General features: G+C 36.5%; 1 protein-coding gene across 1 annotated transcript in view; it reads left to right on the top strand.

Annotated features, from left to right (window-relative positions):
- The first annotated feature begins 1,488 nt into the window (after positions 1–1,488).
- LOC123247207 (maestro heat-like repeat-containing protein family member 1) overlaps positions 1,489–22,354 on the top strand; it is a 109,799-nt gene continuing 88,933 nt past the window's right edge. The window contains exons 1-7 of the mRNA XM_044676012.1: positions 1,489–1,548; positions 2,682–2,751; positions 3,159–3,278; positions 7,106–7,182; positions 14,735–14,857; positions 18,934–19,032; positions 19,637–19,784. Of these exons, the coding sequence (XP_044531947.1) occupies positions 1,489–1,548; positions 2,682–2,751; positions 3,159–3,278; positions 7,106–7,182; positions 14,735–14,857; positions 18,934–19,032; positions 19,637–19,784 (697 nt within the window). The remainder of the gene's footprint in view (positions 1,549–2,681; positions 2,752–3,158; positions 3,279–7,105; positions 7,183–14,734; positions 14,858–18,933; positions 19,033–19,636; positions 19,785–22,354) is intronic.

Raw genomic sequence — 22,354 nt, 5'->3', positions numbered from 1 at the left:
TGAATGAATAAATAAAATTAGTGTACAAAAACTATTATATTTAATAAAGTTTTATTAATAATAACTAAAGTAAGAGACCTAGCTATTCAGCCTGCTAGCCAGAGCAAAAGAGAAAGAGGGAGGAGCTACAGAACTTATAAAATAATAACGTGACCATGCAAATGTGGAGGTGCAGGAGAGAGTAAAGGGAATTTTGGGAAATACTAAGGCACTTATGAGGGATGAAGTCCAAGGTTCAAAATCTCCATTTATACAGAGGTAATGATTCGGATCACAAGCTGTTTGAGTTGCTCTTGGGGGGAAAAAATTGTTGTGTTTAAGGAGATTTAGAGACTTGCTAATCTGAACCTCAGGGGCATCTCTGAGTGTGCCTTGCACAAGATCTAGGTTAGAGGAAAAATCTAAACACAAATGGAAAAGCTACAAGAACAAAAGCATTTATGTTAAGATGGAAGATACAAGGCCCTTCTCTTTGCCTCCATGCTATATTATGTAAGATAGATCAGTACAAGGGAGGAACCCAGGCAATATACTGTAAGAAATTTGAGAACTCATAGATTACTGTCATGAGACAAAAGTGAGATGGGAGATGGTTTGTGGAAAGTTTTGCTTAAGATATGATGCCCAACTTGGATTCTGAAAGAAGAAAGACCCAAATATGAGTTAGGAGAAAAGATTACAGAGAGGAAGAATGGCAAGATAAGAACAAAGAATAGAGAATAATTAAATTTAGAAAAAACATAGGATCTGAGCTAAGCCTGGGACCTTATAAAATAGAACCAGTTCATTGAAGGTCTTGACTGCCAAAGCTCACAGTTTAGGCTTAGTTTTATAGCCAGTGGGGATCAACAGACTTTTTGAGTAGAAGAATGCCAGGACTAACATGGTACATTAGAAAAAAATAAAGCTATGTCAATTGTGTGAAAGTTGACTTGGAAAGAACACAGACTGGTGGTTAGAAGACCAGTTGGGAGACTACTATAATAGAATAGGAAAAATAAGGTAGATATAGGAGAAGTAGAGGCAAGGGAACAAATATGGCAAAAGCGAAAACCACCAGAACAGACTTGCCAAGTGATTGGAGGGTGAAAGTGAGGGAGAAGGGGGAAAAGATCAAGAGGACAGAGTTTTCAAGCCCTGGTAACTAGGAGAATGAAGGTGCCATTAACATAAATAGGTAAGCTAAGAAAAGGAATGAGTTTGTGGGGAAAAAATCCTGTTGTCCTATACATGGCTTGGTGGAAAATCTAGCTGCTTGAAGTGTCAGCATTTAGTGCTTGGTTTCCCATGTCTGGAGCCTCTCCAATCACATGGAACAGCAGAATCAGAACAAAGTATAATAACATGGAGAAGAAAGAAATGCTCAACTATTGAGGTTATGATCCATTTCTGCTATAATATTTGCCTTCAATACCAATATAATTTCTGTATTTGTCTCCTTTTGGCCCTAGATAGAGTACCCAGGACTTGTGAAAACTACTTCCTTTTATGGCGATAAACGCAAACTTTCAAGACCCAACTCGTCTGTTCCAAGAGTTATATTCACAGGTAAGGAGAGCTCAGGTTCTTGGCTAAGTGCGCCTGGGGTCCCCTTCTCCTAGAAATGGAGCATCCCAGTTCATAGGAACAGAGAAACCATGTAAAAGAAACAGAATGATGGGGGCAGCTGGGTAGCTCAGTGGATTGAGAGCCAGGCCTAGAGACAGGAGGTCCTAGGTTCAAATCCGACCTCAGACACTTCTCAGCTGTGTGACCCTGGGCAAGTCACTTGATCCCCATTGCCTACCCTTACCACTCTTCCACCTATAAGTCAATATACAGAAGTTAAGGGTTTAAAATAAAAAAAACAAAACAAAACAAAAAAAAAAACAAAAAAAAAACAAAACAAAAGAAACAGAATAAGAAAGAAAAAGAGACAGACAGAGAGTTAATGTCATAAAGACATAAGTTCAAATCCCATTTCTGACAAATACTGGCTATCTGATCTTAAGTCACTTGCCTTCACAGTGCCACAGTCACTCTCCTAGGAATATAAATTGCAAAGTAGGTACTGATTTGCTTTGGCAGAAGAAATTTTCTCCCTGGAAGTTTCCTTTATCAATTAATTCACAAGTTCAGTACATAGATAGATAGATAGATAGATACAGACAGACAGACAGACAGTCACACACACACACACACACACACACACACACACACACACACACACACACACACTGGACCTCAACTCTCATTTATATTCTCCGGACCTCAGTTTTCTTCTCCTTCACTATAAAATGAGGATATTAAATTAAGTTGATCTCTATGAATCTCTTTCAACTTAGTCTGATTCTGTAGATCATTTATTCAACAAATATTTATTGAATTTCATTAGCCATTTCAATTGACTTATAAAATTCTATAATGTCTTTGAACCTACTGATTCCCCAAGGACCTCATTTAGCTTTCTTAACCCTATTCTGAAACTTTATAGATATATTTTCTATGTTAAGCCATCTTATGTGGCTCACATCCCACCTTTTCCCCTGAGACATGCTGTTCTATTTCTAATCTAAAAGGTAATTTGATCCTTATAGACCTTTTCCCACTCATCATTTTCTTTATTTCTCTTGTGCATCCATTAATGTGTTCTTTTCTCTGGTCTTGCCTTTCATAGTCAACAGAGTGTTTTATTTTCACAGCTAAGCTTTCCTTCTTCTGAAATTCCAAATGAAAAGGTGCAGATGGTCCTTCTCAGACTGAAAGATTTGGGTAAGCAATAATCAATCAATCAATAAACATTTATTAAGTATGTACTCTGTACCATGCATGGGGCAGCTAGATGGCACAGTGGATAGAATGCTGGACTTGGCTTGAGTTTAAATATAGCCTCAAACACTTACTGGGTATATGACCTTGGTTAAGTTACTTATCCCTCTTTACCTCAGTTTCCTCATCTGTAAAATGAACTAGAGAAGGAAGTGGAAAACCACTCCAGTATCTTTGCAAAGAAAAGACCAGAGTTAAGACAAGTCAGACACAACTAAAATGACAGAACAACAATGTGCCATGCACTGTAAATATTCCACCTCCCTCCATCACTGATACATCATCACCCTAACTGAATAAATTCTGACTAGGAAGATACCATGTTACATCTCAATGCCTTTTTTCTATAGGTCCTGAGCACCTGGAAAAGTTACTTGCCTTTTTATTTCTGAAAATTGAGGAGAATGAGGAAAATGAAGTTGTCTTGTGTTGGCTTATTGGGGTCTTGGAAGTCTTAGTGAAGTCTGACCGTAAGTGACTACAGTGAGTTACAGTTGTGAGCCTTTCTAATTGCTGAATTTGCCAGAATTCTATGTAACGAAGTAACTTCTGAGATACCCTCATTTTATAATGAAAGAGAAGAAAACTGAAGTCCAGAGAATATAAATGAGAGTTGAGGTCCATTGTGTATGTCTATCTATCTATCTATCTATCTATCTATCTATCTATCTATCTATCTGTCTGTCTGTCTATCTGTCTATCTATCTTTCTTTCTTTCTGTCTGTCATCACCATCAAATGCCCTTGTAAACAGCTATTGTTCAATCATTTCAGTCACATCCCACTCTTTGTGACCCATTTGAGGTTTTCTTGGCCAAGATACTGAAGTGACTTGCCGTTTCCTTCTCCAGCTCATTTTACAGATAAGAAATTTGAGGCAAACAGGGTTAAGTCACTTGCCCAGGATCACACAGCTCGGACATGTCTGAGGCTAGAGCTGAACTCAGAAAGATGAGTTTTCTATCCACCGCACCACCTCGATATATTTGTTCTACAATCCTCTAAGATTACTATGAGGCAAGGGAATTGTAAGTCAAAAAACTGTCATGTCCCTGCTTCCTTTATCCATTCTCTCTTCTAGTTGATGGATCATGACTTTTTAATAATACTTTCCCGGATTATGTGTAAAAACAATTTTAACACTCATTTTTAAAATTATAAGTTCCAAATTTTCTCTCTCCCTTATTCCCTCCCACCTCTCCCTGAGAAAGTAAAGAATCTGATAAAATTTTATATACGAAGGGATTATGACTTTTTAATAGTAGGAACCATATCATATTTATCTATGGGTCACCTTCCAGAATCTATCCATAATGTGGCACATGAATTCTTAGTGAATATGCATTAAATTGAATTGAACTGTGGTACATTGGAAAGTGCATTCGATTTGGAGTCAGGGGTCATGGGTTCAAATCCCAGCTTTGCTATTTACTTCCTTTGTGAACTTGGGAAAATCACTGAACATCTCTAGACCTTGACTTCATCAGCTATAAACTAGGAGGTCGAGTCAAGGAACATTTATTAAGCACTTCATGCCAGGCACTTTGCTAATCCCTGAAAATACAAATGCAAGCAGAAATGAAGACAATCCCAGCCATCAAAGAACTTACATTCTAATGGGAATAGATAACACATAAAAGGAAGCTAAGAAGGGTGTTAAAAGGCAGGAGGATACCCACAGAGGGGTGTATATATAGTAGAGAAAGTGAAGAGAGGCAGGAGTATATAGATAGGAGAGGAATGAAGGCATGGCTGGCCTGGGCATCCTTCTTAAAATGGAGGTTCTGGGAAGAACCAACCAATCAAAGGAAGAGACTATAGACTCTATAGAGGATGAAGGTGCTCCATTGTGAGAAGTCCAGGGGTGAAGACTTCTGCATCATGGGAGAGAAAGTCTATACAGTCAAGGTACAACCTAGGAAAGAATAAAAATTGAATGACTTATAAGATTTTATTATATAATACATTATATTAGAGATTATATTAAAGAATAATAATATATTAATATTATAATATTAAAGAAAATAGATTATATTAAAGAATAAAAATTGGATGAATTATAAGATCCCTCCTAGATCTAAAACTATGGGTTTCTTATCTTCAATGAATTGGATTAAATGAATAGTTCTAAATAAAAGTTGTATTGGCTACTTAGAGGGAGCATGCAGCAGTGGATAGAGCCCTACACCTGAAGTCAGGAAGATTTGAAGAATGTTCAGATCCAGCCCCATACTTAATAGCTATGTGATCCTGGGAAAAGTCCTTAACCTCTACTTGCCTCAGTTGTAAAATGAGGATAATAGTATCATCTATCTTCCAGGGCTGTTGTAAAGATCAAATGAGTTAATAATTATTAAGTGCTATATAATTTTATCATTATAAAAATTGTTATAAAAATATAAGTTAAAGTTAATATCAATGTTAGTTGTTATTATTATTACTTAACTTCTGTTTACTTCAGTTTCCTCAACTGTAAAATGGGGATAATAACAGCATCTCCCTCATAAGGTTATTGTGAAGGTAAAATGAAAAAAAATTAAATGATAAAAATTAAAAATTAATAAAATGAGAAAAAATTTAAATGTTTATAAAACACTTAGCATAGTGACCAGCACATAGTAGATATTTAATAAATACTTTTCCCATTCATCCACTTAAGTATGTTGTAGAGAGATTTTTTTTAGATATATGGTGGACTAGATGGCTATCAACTCTGGACTTCAGTGATTTTGTCAAGGGACTGAATAAATGTCACTGTTAATGAATGTCATATTTATCTACATGTGATCTACCAGTATCTAACCATAATGTGGGACAAAAATAATTAATAAATATACATTGATTTGAATTGAAATATGAAATGTTGGAGACTTATGATCAACATTAGGCTAAGAGGCTGGTTATGTTCAGCGTAAAGCAAAACATATGAAAGATAACATCTCTTCCTTTTATCCCCCAGGAAATTTCATTTCAGAGCAATCAGGAAAGATTCACTCACCAAATTGAAGGCATATTTGGAACATTTCCTTACATACACTTACTAGGAAACTAAAGTACACATTGATAATTAAGCAATCAATCAACAAACATTTTTTAAGGGCACAAGCCCTAGAGATAGGGAGAGGGATGAGGACGAGGCTTGCCATTTCATTGATATAGGGAACTCCTGGTTGAGAAAACACTTTCTCTTAATATAGTTCAACAAGGTCTTTGCAATTTATAGTTTTAAAGAGTTGCCTAGGGTTCTGTGAAATTAAAGGACTACTTCCCTGGGGTCACATAACCAGTATGTATTAGAGGTAGGATTTGAGTTGAGGTCTTCATGATTTCAAGTCCAATGACTTACCCCATGTTGCTTCTCTGATAATATCTTACACTAGTTGTTTCTGCCTAAGTCGTGTTTACAGATTACTTGTGAATCATGTAAAGTTAGGAGAATCTAGGTGCCTTGGTCTTTGCTCTAATCATTTCCCCTCTTACTTGGTTTTTTTCCACTTATATGGATCTGATCCTGCAGAGAGCTATAAAAAATTTCAGTGCTCTGATACTTTGTCCAGGAAGAAGTAGTCAAATGAGAAAAAGCAAGACAGTGAAGAAATAGTAAAAAGAAACTTTGAAAATAAAAAGACGAAAGGGATTGGAAAAGGGTATTAAGGATAGCAATGGCAAAGGCCAACATAAAGCTAAAAAACATCAAGCTAATCCAAGACTTTCACTTTCTCAAGTCCTCCTTTTTAGTATTTAGAATGTGGCATTTGTCTGAAAGATTCAAACCTAATTATTTATGGCCTATTGGCCTGCCCATCAACCTCCTCTCTTGTCTAGTTGGAGTCCCACTATGTCATTAGTAAGAGATAGCAAAGGCTACAGTGACACTGACAATAAAGATATTATGTCCCACTAGCACACAAGCCAAGATTTGTTAGATTTAACTGGTTGTACCTTAAGTAATGAGTAACTTGAGTTACAGGATGGTAGAGTTTCCATGGAGCAGGAACTAATGAGATTCCAGGGAAGGGAAAGGACAAGGGTGATGAGTTACCAAATATAGATAAGTGGGGGATGATGGTATCACTCAAAGAGGAAGAGACAGAAAAGAAATCTTAATATATATAACAAATTTTACAAGCATACCAGCAGACTCTCCTCACAGCATTGGATTGATTTATTTCCTTCTACTTCATTAAGGAAGGGATATTTGTAAGTGCTTTAATCAAAGCTTCCTACAAGCACAGTTGACTTGTCTTCTCAGTAACTTTCTATACCAATGATGTATTTATCTTTGCTGCTTCTTCCAGTGCCTTCAATGACTCCTGGTGTGATGATAGACTTGCAGCATGCTCTGTGGCCATGGCTTCAGAACCCCAGCTTCAAGGTGAGTGAATTTAATCAAACTGAAAACTTTGTCCTGAGCCTCTGCAGGGCTGACTTAGAAGAAGGAATGGGCCATTCACAAACATAAGAACTAGTACTGTGGGCTCCTGAAGTTAGCTACAGGCAGTCGTCATCTCAATAATATTCTCCATAAGGCTCATTACAACTTTCATCTTTGTGTAATGTATTCTGAATTTACTTTAATAGCCTGGATTCAGCACTTCTCCTGGATGAACAATGTTAGGACTGGGGAAACATGGATTTTGATCCTTAAGTGACCAATTTTTTATCAATTTTAATCAGATTTTAATCAAATGCAAGAGTATGGCCATAGAGCTGTATTCTCAAAAGAAATTGATATAAGATTAAAGCATTCCCATGGTATATGCCAGCATTTGCCTAGAAATGTCTTTTGGGCATAGAACCATTTGCTTACAAGGTGGTTTTTGAATGGATCATTTCCAAATATGATTATAATTGAATGCAGTAAAACAGAAGCCTTTGAATTTTAAAGCACTATTAGCCAAATGGTATAAAGGATTTCATCAGAAAAACATATGACTAGAAAAAGATGAGTTGATCACACAATAAGAGTTGTAGATAACTGATGACTGTAGATAACTACAAACATGTACCCTATTGGTAGCCACAAAATGTTCTGAAAAAAGAGGTAGGCTCCCAGAATGTTGGATGGATACTCTCTGGTGGATTTACAAGAGAATATGGAACCCATTTAATGGTAAGTATAAATGGGTTATAATCTCTATGGGGGATATATTTTATTTTATTGTTTTTATCTCGTTCATTGATAAAATCACAAATTGGAATATTGGAGTCAGTCAAACTAGTATCCTTCTATGCTTTTCTGATAAGAAGAAAGATATGAAAATGTAGCTGGTTGTAAGTGGGGGAGCTGGTTATCTGGGGACACTGTCTCATCAAACATTTCAAGTGTTTGAGAGCTACCAATAAGATTCTTTCCCTTAGCATAAGGAAGAACATGACACATGCCTGCATCTCTATTTTTAAATGTAACTTTTATTTTATTTTACTTTTTGTCAGTTAGCAACCATCAATTTTCTCTTCCTTTCACCTGAATCTCCAATAGGGGTGGGGTCGGGGGCAAAAAAACCACTATTGTAACACATATGCATAATTAAACAAAATAAGTTGTCAAATTAGTCGTGTCTAAAATCTATGTCTCATTTTGAATCAATAGTCTATAACACCTCTCTGGCAAGGGATGAGGAGGATGATTCATTCTTAGGTCTCTGGAATCATGATCAGAATTCTTAAGTTTTTACTTCAGCTAAAGCATAATAGATGTTATTGCAGATTTTTATTTTAACTCTTACATGCTAATTTTATGTTCCAAGAGTGTTTCTCATGAATTTTTTGTTATTGTTAAGTTGAGTTCTAATCCATTCTCCTATCTTATGTTTTATAGGTGAGTTTATCCCATTCACATTAAAAATTATGACTGATAATTATGTATTTCCTTCCACCCTATTCTCTTATACTTTTCCTTTTTCTTTCCACACTTTTTATAAAGCAGAAGAAGGTGAGGAGAGAGGAGAGCACTAAATACCAGGACTCAATGTTCCCCTACTCCTCTTTTTTCTTTTTTTTACCCAACACCTATCATAGAGTCTTATCTTTTCCTTGCTCTTAAACCATTTTTTTACTATTCACTCTCCTTAGAGTTTGTTTTCCTTAAAATTAATCTCTCTCTTAATCTATCCTTCCTCTTTTTTCCATCATCTCCCTTCTCCTCTTTCCCTCTTGCTCTCCTGCTAAGTGAAGCATATTTCTGTACCAAACTGTGTGTTCTATTTGATCAGTTCTGATGAGGATAAGATTCAGATTTTATCTACTCTTCAACCCTTTCTATAGATTTTTTGTAGAGCACTTCAATTATGTGAGATAATATTCCTCATTCTTCCCTCTCCTTTTTATTCTAGTGTAATTTCTCCCTCCGTTTCCTTTCTCGTTTTAAGATAATCAAAACATAAGAAAATTGATCTTCTGTCTAATTAGATACCCTCTGTAACCCCTAATGACAATAAAGTTCTGACAGATATCATTTTCTAGTAACAGTTTATCCTTGTGTAGCCCCTTATAATTGTTCACTCATGTTTACATTTTTATATTTTGTTTGATTCATGAATTTGTATTTCAAGGTTTCTACTAACCTATGGAATCTTTATCATGAACATGTGTAAGCTCTCTATTCATTAAAGGTATATTTTTTTCCATGTAGGTTTGTACTCAATTTTGCTGATTGCAAGCTGATATCTTTTGCATTCTGAAATACTATATTCCAAACTCTCTGCTTCTTTGTACTAGTGACTAATAAATAAATCTTATTTTTTTATTTTTGAATTTTATTAAGAAAATTTTTACATGGTTACTTGATTCATGTTCTTTCCTTCCTCTTTTTCTTCCCCCTCCCATAGCCTACACATGATTCCACTGGGTTTTACATGTGTCAGTGATCAAGACCTATTTCCATATTATTGATATTTGCACTAGGGTGATCATTTAGAGTCAACATCCCCAATCATACACCCATTGATCCATGTGATCAAGCACTTTTTCATGTGCTTATTAATAGTTTTTATTTCTTTATCTGAAAATTGCCTATTCATGTCCTTTGTCCATTTATCAATTGGGGAAAGGCTTTATTCTTTTATACAATTGATTTAGCTCCTTATAAATTTAAGAAATTAGACCTTTGTAGAGGTTTTTGTTATAAAGATTTTTTCCCAATTTGTTACTTCCCTTTTAATTTTGGTTGCAATGGATTTGTACAAAAACTTTTTAATTTAATGTAATCAAAATTATTTATTTTACATTTTGTAATTTTTTCTAACTCTTGCTTGGTCTTGAAATCTTTCCTTTCCAAATCTTATATTATATTGACTATAGTACTTAAATTTTTTTTCTGGATATTGTCAGTATTTTTCCTTTGACACAATAACTCTAGATTTGTGTTATATTAATGTAAGCTTTTATTTTCCTATTCTCAGTTTGCCCTCTTGTTCTAAAAGACATAGACAGTTTTCTTGAAATATAACATCTATGTTCTTTTTTGAGGGGGAGAGGTCGTCAGAGCTTTTAAATAGTCCAATGACTTAAATTATCTTTTCTTGATCTACTTCCATATCAGCTATTTTTACTATGATGCGTAAATGATATGTAAACATTTTATTCTATTTTTTTAGGTTTTGAATTTGTTTTAACATTTCTTATTGTATTATGAGATTATTAACTTTCATTTGGTCCATTCTAATTTTCAAAGAATATATCATTTTATTAAAATTTTCTTAAATATCTGGTATTAAGATGTTAATTCCCTTTCTAATTTCTACCCGAATTCTCATTTTTTTCTTCTGCCACTCTCATTTCATATATAAAGGTATTTTCCAATCCTTTTTTTTTCATTCTTGCTTCATCTCTTCCAGGAAATCTAGTTGAACTAGTCAAACTGTGTTTTTTTATTTGGGACTTTCCTTATAGAGATTTTGAAGTCTTTCTCTACTTTCTGCTTTATGTCTTGAGCATCTTCTTTGCTTGCCCATTCTTCCATTCTACTTTCTGATTTTGGTTATTATTTTAGGGTTGGGCAATGTGCTATTTAAAAGGAAATATTTGGACTGAGTTTCCATTCTGTTGGGCTCTGCTGCTGTTTTCTTGGGTTATTAAGTGTGAAGTTATTCCAGGAACCCAGGAAGAGCTCAGTATAGGGAACTGCAAACTTCTAGTGATTCTCTGGTGATCTGATCCAGTGTAAAGTTTGATGTCTGCTTTCAAAGTTTGAACTCCGTAAGTTATTTACCGAGGTTTGGGATGAAGCATCACACTTCTGGGCTTGTCCTTAGTTAGATTGCTACTGAACTTGTCCACTATCAGTTAGCTAGAAAGTTCTGCTGTAATCAACCTGCAAATTCCTTTTTAGAGTTTTCTGCCTTGCTTATTCTATTAAATGCTTCCTACTGGGCTGGAGGTTGGAATTAAGACACATCCCCTTTTCCCCTATTCTGCTTCATTCCTGGGGTCAAAGACACATAGCTGCTGCTTTCTTCTGAACTTGTTCCTCACACAGTACATAACCTAAGGCCCATAGCCTCTCCCCTCCTTGGAATGCCACTCCAAGTTGTAGGTTCTCTTGTCAGTCTCCACCCAGGACCTGTGCCCTACAACTGGGTAGTTGGAAAAGATCTGCCTATTGACACCTAGTCTTGCAATCTATACAAGGTTAGATGCCTTTCTTCATCGGTCTGGGGCTTCATTTTTGCTCATATTTCAGTCCCAGTCTTATTTCAGTCATCAATAGATTGCTTTGCTTAGTTATTCTTGGCTAGATCCTGTCCTCAGTGTCTATAAACACATGTGTGGATCTACCTATCTTTACCAGGGCTGAAAAAATGAGCCACCAGGATTTTTTTCCTTGGATTTGCCAATTAGGACTTGATCTGGTGCATTTTTATAGATTTTTGTGAAGGAGTTATTGGGGAGAATTGAATTATATTTATTTCTGCTATCCTGCCATTATGACAGATCCCCTCTACTTCCCTTTGATCCAAGTTAATAGGGGCATGTACCACAGTGAAAAGAACACTAGTCTGAATTTAGAGAAGACAAAGTAATTTTGTTTAAATCCTATCTCTGATGGTCTTATTACACACATCTTTCTGCTTTTACACTTCCAGAGTAAGGTTGGCTGTATCTCTCTCTCAGGTTTCTAGGAGTGACTGAAGTCCTTATTGGTTATGTTTTCCTTACTATTAGCTACCAATGAGTAGTGTTCAGCCTCCACTAAACTTCTTAAAATCAATTAGCTTTTATAAAGGGGGTATTTACTTTGAAAATATAGCAGTAACACAAGTATAAACATTCCCCTGATTATGTTTCAGGACAAACTCACCCCTCTACCATTTCAGACTCTAGAGAGATCAGGTTCTGACTTAGCTCAGTTCCAACATATCATCAGCCCCACCAAGTTCAGGTCCAGATGTTGTATGGCTGCAAAAGGATTCTTCATCGAAATGACTACTGGACTAGGTCCCAAAGACTATTCCTAAAAGTCACTCTTTGTTCCTTTGAGCATCAGTACCGAGCCATCTATAAAACCCATCTTGGACTCAGAATCCCAGAATACAGGATCTCCAGGCAGCTACTTCTATTGACCTTTTTGAGATTCACAAGGTCATAGAGTCTAATCCTTTCACCTGAAACCAGAGAACAAAGTCTGAGGCAGACAAAGGACTAGAGCCCTTTTTGGAACTCTATCCTTCTCCATTTGCAACATTTCCTCTCACTGGACACATGAGCAAAATAGTCAGATCAATAGCAAAGATCCAGTAAGAAAATGGGATAACGGCCAAAGCTCTGACTTCTTAGTGTCTTTTGAAGACACTCTACTCTAGCAAAGTAATCAATCAAAATAAATGCCATTCTCTGTATGGTTAGCATACCAGAATTAATTACTGAATTCTACACAGTCTCCAATCTCTCCAAGATACTTTCATTATACATCATCACAATTGTCCTGGAATCAATGTCCTTTACCTTTCTGTGTGGGGAATCACATCAGTGGCCCTTGGCTGATGTAAAAGCCACTGTTACATTCACTACACAAGTGATCTTGGCAAGAAATCTGACTTTTGTGGTCCAAAGTTTGCTCATCAATAGTGAGAAGGGAGTGTATTAGGTACTAGCCTCTGAGGTATCTTTCAACTCTATATTATCTTATGCGGTCCCTTCCCACTAGACTAGACAAGAGTAAAAGTCAACCAAATTGCCTGATTTGTACCAAATTCAAAGAGGAAGCCATTTTCGCCATGTGGCAATGAGTGGCCATTAGGATGACAGCACTTTAGCCACCACTCAGGTATTTGTTTGCAAAAAGACTTCAATCTGAGCCATTAGTATGAAAAGTGGAACACGTAACCAACTAAGAAGGCAGTTCCCTTGAATTCTCAGATGACTACAGATAACATACTGTAGGCAATAATAGATAACAAAAAGGTAGTAATTAATTTGAAGAGATGGATTAATGGGTCAATTGGCCACTGAAAGTGGAAACAATGAAAATGTTTTCGTTACCACTTTGGTTAATGTACTTAGATGGATCAATGATGTGAATTTTTTCTTAGTTCTTGAAGATACCATCCTTTAATTTTACTAGAGAGAGTTCACCCATCATGGTAAGGATATTTCTCTTAAGCTATTACAAAGATACTAGTGGCAAGAACAAAGTATTATCCATTGGTTATCTTTTTCTCTTATCAAGTGATCAGACCATAATCTTTATCATTCATATTCATATTTGGTATGTATTGTATGATGCTCATCCCCCAAACTATGAGTCTCACTTTTTTGAATGAAATGAAATTTGTTTTTAATTTTTTTGAAGACCAGGGTGCTTTATGACACATGGCCAGACATCACCAATGAAATGATAATATTGAAAAAATTATCCTTGTTTCCAAAGAATAATATCTTTAAATGAGCTTTTTAATTTTTCAGACAATTCAATCCACTCTCCTCCTATTTAATTCTTGGCCCATTCTGTTTTTTTATTGAAAATTTTTATTTAATTAATTGATGTAGAATATTTTTCCATGGTTACATGATTCATGTTCTATCCCTCCCCTCCTCCCACCCCACCACACTCCTGTAGCCAATGAGTAATTCCACTGGGTTTTACATATGTGATTAATCAAGACTTATTTCCATATTATTAATATTTACATTAAGGTTATCATTTAGAGCAACAGTCGGCAACCTTTTTGGCCATGAGAGCCATAAACTCCAGCAGAAGGAGGAGGATGCAGGCAGAAGGCGCAGTCGGGAGGTAGAGCCAGATATGGCTCAAGAGCCATACATTGCCAACCCCTGATTTAGAGTCTACATCCCCAATCATACTCCCATCGAACCATGTGATCAAGCAAATGTTTTTCTTCTGTGTTTCTGCTCCCACAGTTCTTTCTCAGGATGTGGATAGTTTTTTTTTTCTCATAAGTCCCTCAAAATTGTCCTGAATTATTGCATTGCTGCTAGTAGAGAAGTCCATTACATTCTCTTTGCCCATTCTGGAGGACATTTGCTCGTTCTCTCTCTCTCTCTCTCTCTCTCTCTCTCTCTCTCTCTCTCTCCCCCCCCCCCCATACATGGATGGGTAGAGATAGAGTGATATAAAGATATAGCTATCTCTATGTGTGTATATAATGTATATATATGCATTTGTATGTGTCTATGCATATATATGTATATATACTAATTCTATTTGCATATCTGTCTATGTATATATATGAATGTATATACTTCTAAAAGTATATACTATAAGTATAAGATACTTTGTCTTTACATATACATATATATGTATATATATTTTTCTTTGTGAATTCAAATATTTGGTTATCTTTATGGTTTCTAGCTTTAGAATAAAAATAAAATAACCTTATATATCCTCAGACATACCTTTAATGAAGAATATCAAGCTTTACCAACTTCCTAATGATGACTCCCTTTTATCTTTATTTTGCTAGGTTAAAGAAGCGATGGCCAAGCTGGTGCTCACCCTGGGGAAAGGGGGACACCTGTGTACAGACAGTGCGATAGTTTTAATCCGCTTCCTCATAGATGAATGTGTGAAGCCATCGGATAACTCAGTAAGTGCCTTTCTCTGGGAACACTCACCCTACCAGAACTTATTTCTCTCTAGGTAAATTCGAGGACCGATTACATTCAAAGGAGCACAGAAGGGGAGAGTAAGGTAATTGCTTGTCACATGTCCTCAGTCTTCTCAGTAAAAGGGGAAATTCTGTTCTCTGCTTGAGGATTGGAAGGAAGAGATGGAAAGAGGTGCTTGAGGAGAAAGAAAAAATTCTGGAGTAACCACTGTGGAGAATATGATAAAGTATCAAATAGAAAGTGAGCAATGGATCGTAGTATAGCTCCTAAGGCTCACTTGGGGCTGGATAGTGTAAATTTTCAGAGAACTCTGTCAATAGGGTTTAGTTATTTCCTCCAGTATCATTTAGTCTCTCAGAAGAAAAAGCAAAGGAGACAGATGGCAGGAGTTGGTAAGGTTGAAGGGTAGCAGCTGGGAACTAGAAAAAGCATCAGAAGTGTGCTGAAATCAGCCCAGAGCAGCTTTTCAGAGCTGATTGTTAAATTTTCAGCATAAGGATTTACCCTTCAGAAAACTGGCAATCACTACAAATCAGGACTTTATGGTTTGTCGATTGTCTAGATTTAAGGAAATAATGGGGAAAATGTTAGTAGTGTAGGTTAAATTTAAAAGTGAATCATGCTACATTTCCTTATTCTGGTGAGGGGGTTGTCAAACATTTATCAGCATTCCACTGAAAAGAGGGTTAAATGAGTATTTTAACTGTATAGACAGGGGGTGGGCAGGTAGACAGAGAGCCAAGCCTGGAGTTGGGAGATCCTGGATTCAAATCTGACTTCAAAGACTTCCTAGCTTTGTTACTCTGGGCAAGTCATTTAATCCCAATTGCCTAGCCCTTACTACTCTTCTATCTTGGAATCTATACTTAGTATTAATTCTACAACAGAAGGTAAAAGTTTTTAAAAACCCAGTATAGTCAAGAATCAATTTCTTCATATGAAGATTCTTTTCCAGAATGCTGAGATCCTTTCCCATTGCTTATGCTACCTACTATTAAGCTATTTCATTGATCATCTTCAGAGACCTCCAAAGCAAAAAAGTTCAGTTCAGTCATTTTTTCAGTCATGTATAACTCTTCATGACCCTATTTTTTCTTGGGAAAAGGTACTGGAGTGACTTGCATTTCCTTCTCTAAAGCAAAAGGTTAAGATGGAAGAAAGGCAAAGTGAAATTAGTCAGTGTTGCTTTTGTTCCTGAATTACACAATTAACACTTGCTTAATTCTTGTACTTGGACTTTTTTTTGACTTGTGACTTCATCATGGTAGAGAATTCCCAGTATGGAAATCTCCTCTACCTAATTCAGATGGCAACCTATCTGTAATTCAGCCATAAAGAGTTGTCTGGGGGTGCTAAAAGATTATATGATTTACCCATGGTCATGTAACTATTAAGTTATCAATGGTGAGATTTGAACCCACATCTTCCTGACTCCCCAATTCCTCTCATGCTACTGTCTCATTCTGTCTTTAATTATTGTGCAATTGTTTCTTGCACATTTGGTTTCCTCCCTTACACCTTCCCCCCAACTCCCCAGTAAAAGTATAAAGGCCTTAAAATCAAAGAGTATATCTCATGTCTTGTTTTGCTCATCTCCTGAGGCAGGCATGTAGAACAGTAGATGAAGTGCTGTGTCTAGAGTCAGTAAAGACCTGAGTTCAAATCCAGCCTCAGACTCTTACTAAATTATTTAATCTCTGTCTTTTTCGCTTTCCTCATCTGTAAAATGTGGATAATAATACTTACTTTTCAGGGCTGATGTGGGCATCAAATGAAATAATATTTTCAAATTGTTTAGCACAGTGCCTGGTGCATACTAGGTACTTAATAAGCAGTTATTATTACATTGTATATAATACATACATTATAATATATTATATCATATATATTATATCATATATATTATATATAGTATTATAATTACAATATAATATTATAAACAAATTATGCAATAAAATATTATATATGATATTATTGTATATTGTATCATATAATAAATATGCATATTATATGCATTGTATATACATTATTTTATATTTATTATTATGTCACATAATAATAAATGCTTATTAAGTACCTAGTATGCACCAGGCACTGTGCTAAACAATGCTTATTTATAATAATAATTAATTAATATTTAATAAATTAACTAATAAATGCTTATTGACTCCCTCCTCACTCTACTGCATTAAAGGAGTCAATAGCTTGAGTCATAGTCCCTGAGCCAGACAAATTCTGGAGCCAACTTTGTCACCTTCCTGGGAAAAACTAGGCAAACCCAAGTGGTAGTTATGAGGAGGAGCCCTGGCAGATAGTGGTCCTATCATGAAGGACCACATAAGAAAGTCTCTCATATCACAAGTAGGAGAAGAAGGAAAGGAAAGGACCTCTCCAGATTCATGATGAAACGATGAGGGATCCAGAAAATGACCAAGCTGGGAAGACTGGAGAAAAGCATTGTCTTCACTGGGTTCTAGGTTCTCCCCCCTTTTCTGGGCAGCTGGTGAAGCAAATTCTGGGAGGCCCAGGTATCATAGCCAAAATAAAGAGCTAGAACATTGATAACACGTCCTGGAATAGGAAGATCAGCCAAGAGGGAAGAGAGAGCTAACACCAGAATGAAGTCACTTAGTACCTTACCCTCTGTGCCCAGGACCAAGATGAAAACCTTCGATAAAATGTGTGATAATAACTTACTATGTCTGACCCATTCCATCTTTTATCATTTATTTCCTGCCTTTCCTTTCCTATAAAATGGTTTTATTGTACTTGGGCTCTGAGACTTACCAGGTTGCTAAGAAGAAAGCATAGGATTGAATTGGACCCCAGAAATGTGGAGTAAAACTACTTAATAAAATTATTAGTGTAGTAGTAGTGATGGTAGCAGTGATAGGAGTAATGATGGTGGTAGAAGTGTTCTATATTCTCCTATAGGGCTTTGTAACAAATCCCCATTTAAAAAATACCTGAGGAAAAAACAATTCTAAAAGAGTGATGGACTATTTTTATCCAGAGCTGGAAGTGGAAGAAAACAGGGAAAGAAGGTCAAGGGTAACCATTTATTCTTTCCTCCAAAGGGGAGCTGGCAATCTGGGAGCTAGATATTAGGGAACTAAAGAGAAAACAAACATAAGTGTTGGCAGTAGATAACCATTAGAGGGCAGCAGAGAACCAGATTCAGGGCTTGCTATTCTGGAAAGACAACAGGAACCAAGAACAAACAGACAGGGGAGATGATGGTGATGATGGTGGTGGTGGCAGAGGCTTATCTGTTCAAAATCTCTTTTCTCCTCTGAGCATGTGATGGAAAGACCAGTGAACAAAACAAGGAAGGCCTCATCCCAATGTTCCTTAATTGAATTTAATTCCCTAATTAATTAATCAATTAATTAATTCTTTAATTTAATCATAATCAAGTTTTAAATTTCCACTGTTCAATCTCTATTTTAACAGCTATAAAGTAGAATTCAGATCATTTTCTAAAGTATTTTATGCCCCATTTCAGGCATTCATGAGAATTTACCGAATGAATGAATGAATGAATAAATAAATAAAATAATACTATATCAATGTTATAAAATATTATTTAAATGACATAAAGTAAATGAAAACAAATAATGATTCCAGTATCCTTTGTATATTTTTATTTTTTAAACCCTTATCTTCTATCTTAGATTCAATACTCTATATTGGTTTCAAGGCAGAAGAAGGGCTAGCAACAGGTGTTAAAAGACTTGCCCAGGGTCACATAGCTAGGAAATGTCTAAGGCCAGATTTGAACCCGGCCTCTCATCTCTAGACTTGATTCTCAATCCACTGAGCAACTTAGCTTCCTCCCCTTTATATCTTCTTAACTTGGCATTCTATGAAAAGTGAAGAAAATTAGTTGCAGCCTATCTCAATTAAATTACAAAGGAAATATTTCAATCAAGATGTTCACCTGTCTTCCATCTTTTTCTCATTCTTTCTTATGCCTTTCTGATCTTTCTGATGACTATGAAAAAAGTAGGGTGAAAAATGAACTATCTCTGATGATTTTGCCTTCCTCCCAAAGACTTCAGATGAGATGGAATCTAAAGATGAAAGAAAAAAACTGAAAAAATCATGTCTGGAAATCTTGGCTGACTGTGTCCATAATCCCTCCATGGCTAAGGTAAAGGGAATCCTTCCATCACTTTTCAGGGCATCCACAATAAAATTTCCTGACTCACCAGGGAACTATGATATAACATCAGTTATTTTTGCAGTTTAGTCATTTTTCAGTCATGTATAACTCTTTGTTTTTAGGCTTTGAGGCTTTTCTGGTCAAATGTACTGGTGTGGTTTCTAACTCTTTCTCTAGTACATTTCACAGATGAGAAAACAGAGACAAACATGGTGAAGTGACTTGCCCAGGGTCACACAGTTAGTCAGTGTCTAAGGCCAGATTTGAACTCAGGAAGATGAATCTCCTTGTCTCCAGGTCTGGTGTTCTATTCACTGTACCACCTAGCTGCCCTGTAAGTTAAGTACCTCTCTGCAAATAAAGATGCACTTTCTGACAGGAGTTAGAGTTCTTCATGAAGGAGGCATTCAGACTCACATAATATTGTCAACTGAAAGGGGTGTAGGATGGTGGGTGGGAATCTATCCAATTTTTAATGTCAATACTTCTAGGGCATTTATTTGAGATTTTGGCTAAAATTCCAAGGAGAAAGACAAGATAAGCTTTCATGAGGAGAAAACTCATTCCTAATGAAGACCATTTCCCCCTCCAGCTTATGTGGCCAATGCTCCTGGAATACATAGCCCCAGATCAATATGCCAGCATCTCCCTCATCCTTAGCTTTGTGCTCTACTTGGCTGAGAGGCTTCAACATGAAGATCGCGATGCCCTGGACATCAACTATTCCGACTGTGTGCTAGGTAGGTGCACTGTGCTTGCATTGATTATCTTACAGGAGGCTGGCATGTGGTGTCTTCCACACAGAGAGATGCCACTGTCAAACACACCCTTGGGAAGCTGATGGTGGTTTCTATCATTATTCCCACCGATGGTTACATCAACACACTGTCTTTGCTTTAAAACATACCAGAATGAATATATGCTAGTCACCTAACCTCAGTTGTTTCCTTCTTTAAAACGATAGGGTTGGACCACAAGGACTTTAAAAAGGTTCTTTCTAGCTCTAAATCAATAATTCAATGTAACTAAATCCCAAAATGCTCTAGGATTTGTAATTTCCCTAAGCCTTCTCTAACACCTTTTGTAACTCCTGGCCTGTTTCCTGATAATCATGAAAGAGGAAATAAATTTTGACCTCTGAGATAGGCAGATTAAAGAAACTTAAAGATAACTCCATTCAATATTTTGAAACCTTAACACTGAAGATTGTGCTTTTCTCTGTGATTTGATGACCATAGTAATGTTCCTCAAAAAAAGTATTCTCTTATGTAACTAGGGCCTAAAAGCTATAGAACATTTTAAAGTGGATTTAATTGATATGATGGAATTACATTTAGAGGGAAATAATTAACACAGAATATTAATTCTTGATGACCTGCTACACTACAAATATTTAATCTGTTCCATATACTTCAAAAAAGTATATGCAATTGACTAAACAGAAACCATAATAAAAGCTAACTATGCCAACTATGAAGAAATGATGGAAAGGACATCATCAGAGGAATCCATGACCAGAAAAAGATGGGAGCTAGTCATGAAGAAAGAGAGGGATGGACAGCTGAAATATTCTATTAGTATCCACATTATACCAAAAAATCTATAGGCAAGGATTCCCCTGCACATCACTTCTTGGATTCTACTAGAATTCAGTGATTCCCAAAGTAGGCACCACTGCCCCCTGGTGGATGCTGCAGTGATCCAGTGAGGCGGTGATGGCCACAGGTACATTTTGGGGCAGTGAATAACTGTAAGGGGGTGGTGATAGTATGTGACAGGGAGCCTTAAGTAATATTTTTTCTGGAAAGGGGGCAGTATGGCCAAAAAAGTTTGGGAACCACTGCTCTAGATGATTTACAGGAAGACCATGGACAAGAATCTCAGGAAAACAACGAGTGATTAGATTTCAATCTGTACCCAACTCTACCCCTTCAATGACACACTTCAGCTCTGCCCATTCCTCCTACCATGTCCTCTGGAATTCTCATCCTCCCTCTGACACATGACACTGTATTCTTGGACATCTTTTCCAAAAGTGAAACCTCTCATATTTTTTAACACACTGATCTTGAGGGCAGGATAAGAATATTCTTACCTCTTCGAGGTTCTTCTGCTGTAATCATTCAACAACTTTTCCTTCTTTGAGATCACTCTATATATTAACTTATTTCATATAGATCCAGATTATGATGGCTATTATCTACAAATCCACAGTTCATTTCTCCATCATTTTTAAAGACATTCAGTGTCCAGTTAACAATCTTCCTTTCTAGCCCCAAATCTCCCTTCTCTTCCTCCCATTACTAGAGGGTTCAAAGGCTCTCTCAAATACTCTAACCTCCCAGTTTCTTAATCATTTTGACTTCCATGGCCACCTCTTTGGCTATTATCAGAAATGGTCCTTTGCCATGATCTCTCATCCCCTATACAAATTGTAATTCTATGATCAAAATCTCTGAAATGGCTTTATCCATTCATAATCTCCCATTTCTCTTTTCCACCTTTCCTTTGTCTCCCTTCTCCATTATTAACCCTTACCGTGGCCTTCAATCCCTCTAACTCTCAGTATTTTCCTTAAGTTTAGACTACTATGCTGTCTTTACTTTCTTCCCTTCCCAATCTTAATCTTTATCTCATACAGTTCTACTATGTTGTTGTTCAGTCATTTTCAATCATGTTCAGTCATTGTCAATCATGTCCAAATCTCTGTGATCTCATTTGGGGTTTTCTTGGAAAAAATATTGAAGTGGCTTTTTATTTCTTCGTCTAGTTCATTTTACAGATGAAGAAATGAAGGCAAAGTAAAGCGACTTGCCCAGGGTCACACAGTAAGTGTCTGAGGCTGGAATTTGTGAAGATGGGATTAACTCTCCCCTGCCCATTTTTAGATATAATCATCAGAAGCATATACACCCCACTTATCCTTAAGTACGGGGAGGTCTGTGACCCACATATGCAATAGTGGATAACGAATCAAAATTGACTGACTGCCCCTGGGCAGTCCTAAGCAAAGCTTTAATTGGTCCACGTAAAGTGGAAGGAAGGCACAGGAAGTGATGAAAGGGATGGTCTTTAAAAGTGATAAGAACTTCCTGTGATGAGGTCTTTCACCTTGAACTTGAACTTGAAGGAGCTCCAGCTTGGGACCTCTGACTGCTTTTGGATTTTTCCCTTAGAACTACCATGTGGGTGAGTGAAAAAGACTGACTCCTTTTCTTACCTTTTTCTGAGATGTACTAGCCTCTGGAGAGGCCCCTCATCTTGGTGGAGGCCCCTCATCTTGTGACTAAAACCCTTGTGTAATTTATCT

This window comes from Gracilinanus agilis, chromosome 4, assembly GCF_016433145.1.
Source record: "Gracilinanus agilis isolate LMUSP501 chromosome 4, AgileGrace, whole genome shotgun sequence".
Lineage (NCBI taxonomy): Eukaryota > Metazoa > Chordata > Mammalia > Didelphimorphia > Didelphidae > Gracilinanus > Gracilinanus agilis.
Note: the sequence above shows the minus strand (reverse complement) of the source record. Positions and strands in the feature narration are given on the sequence as shown.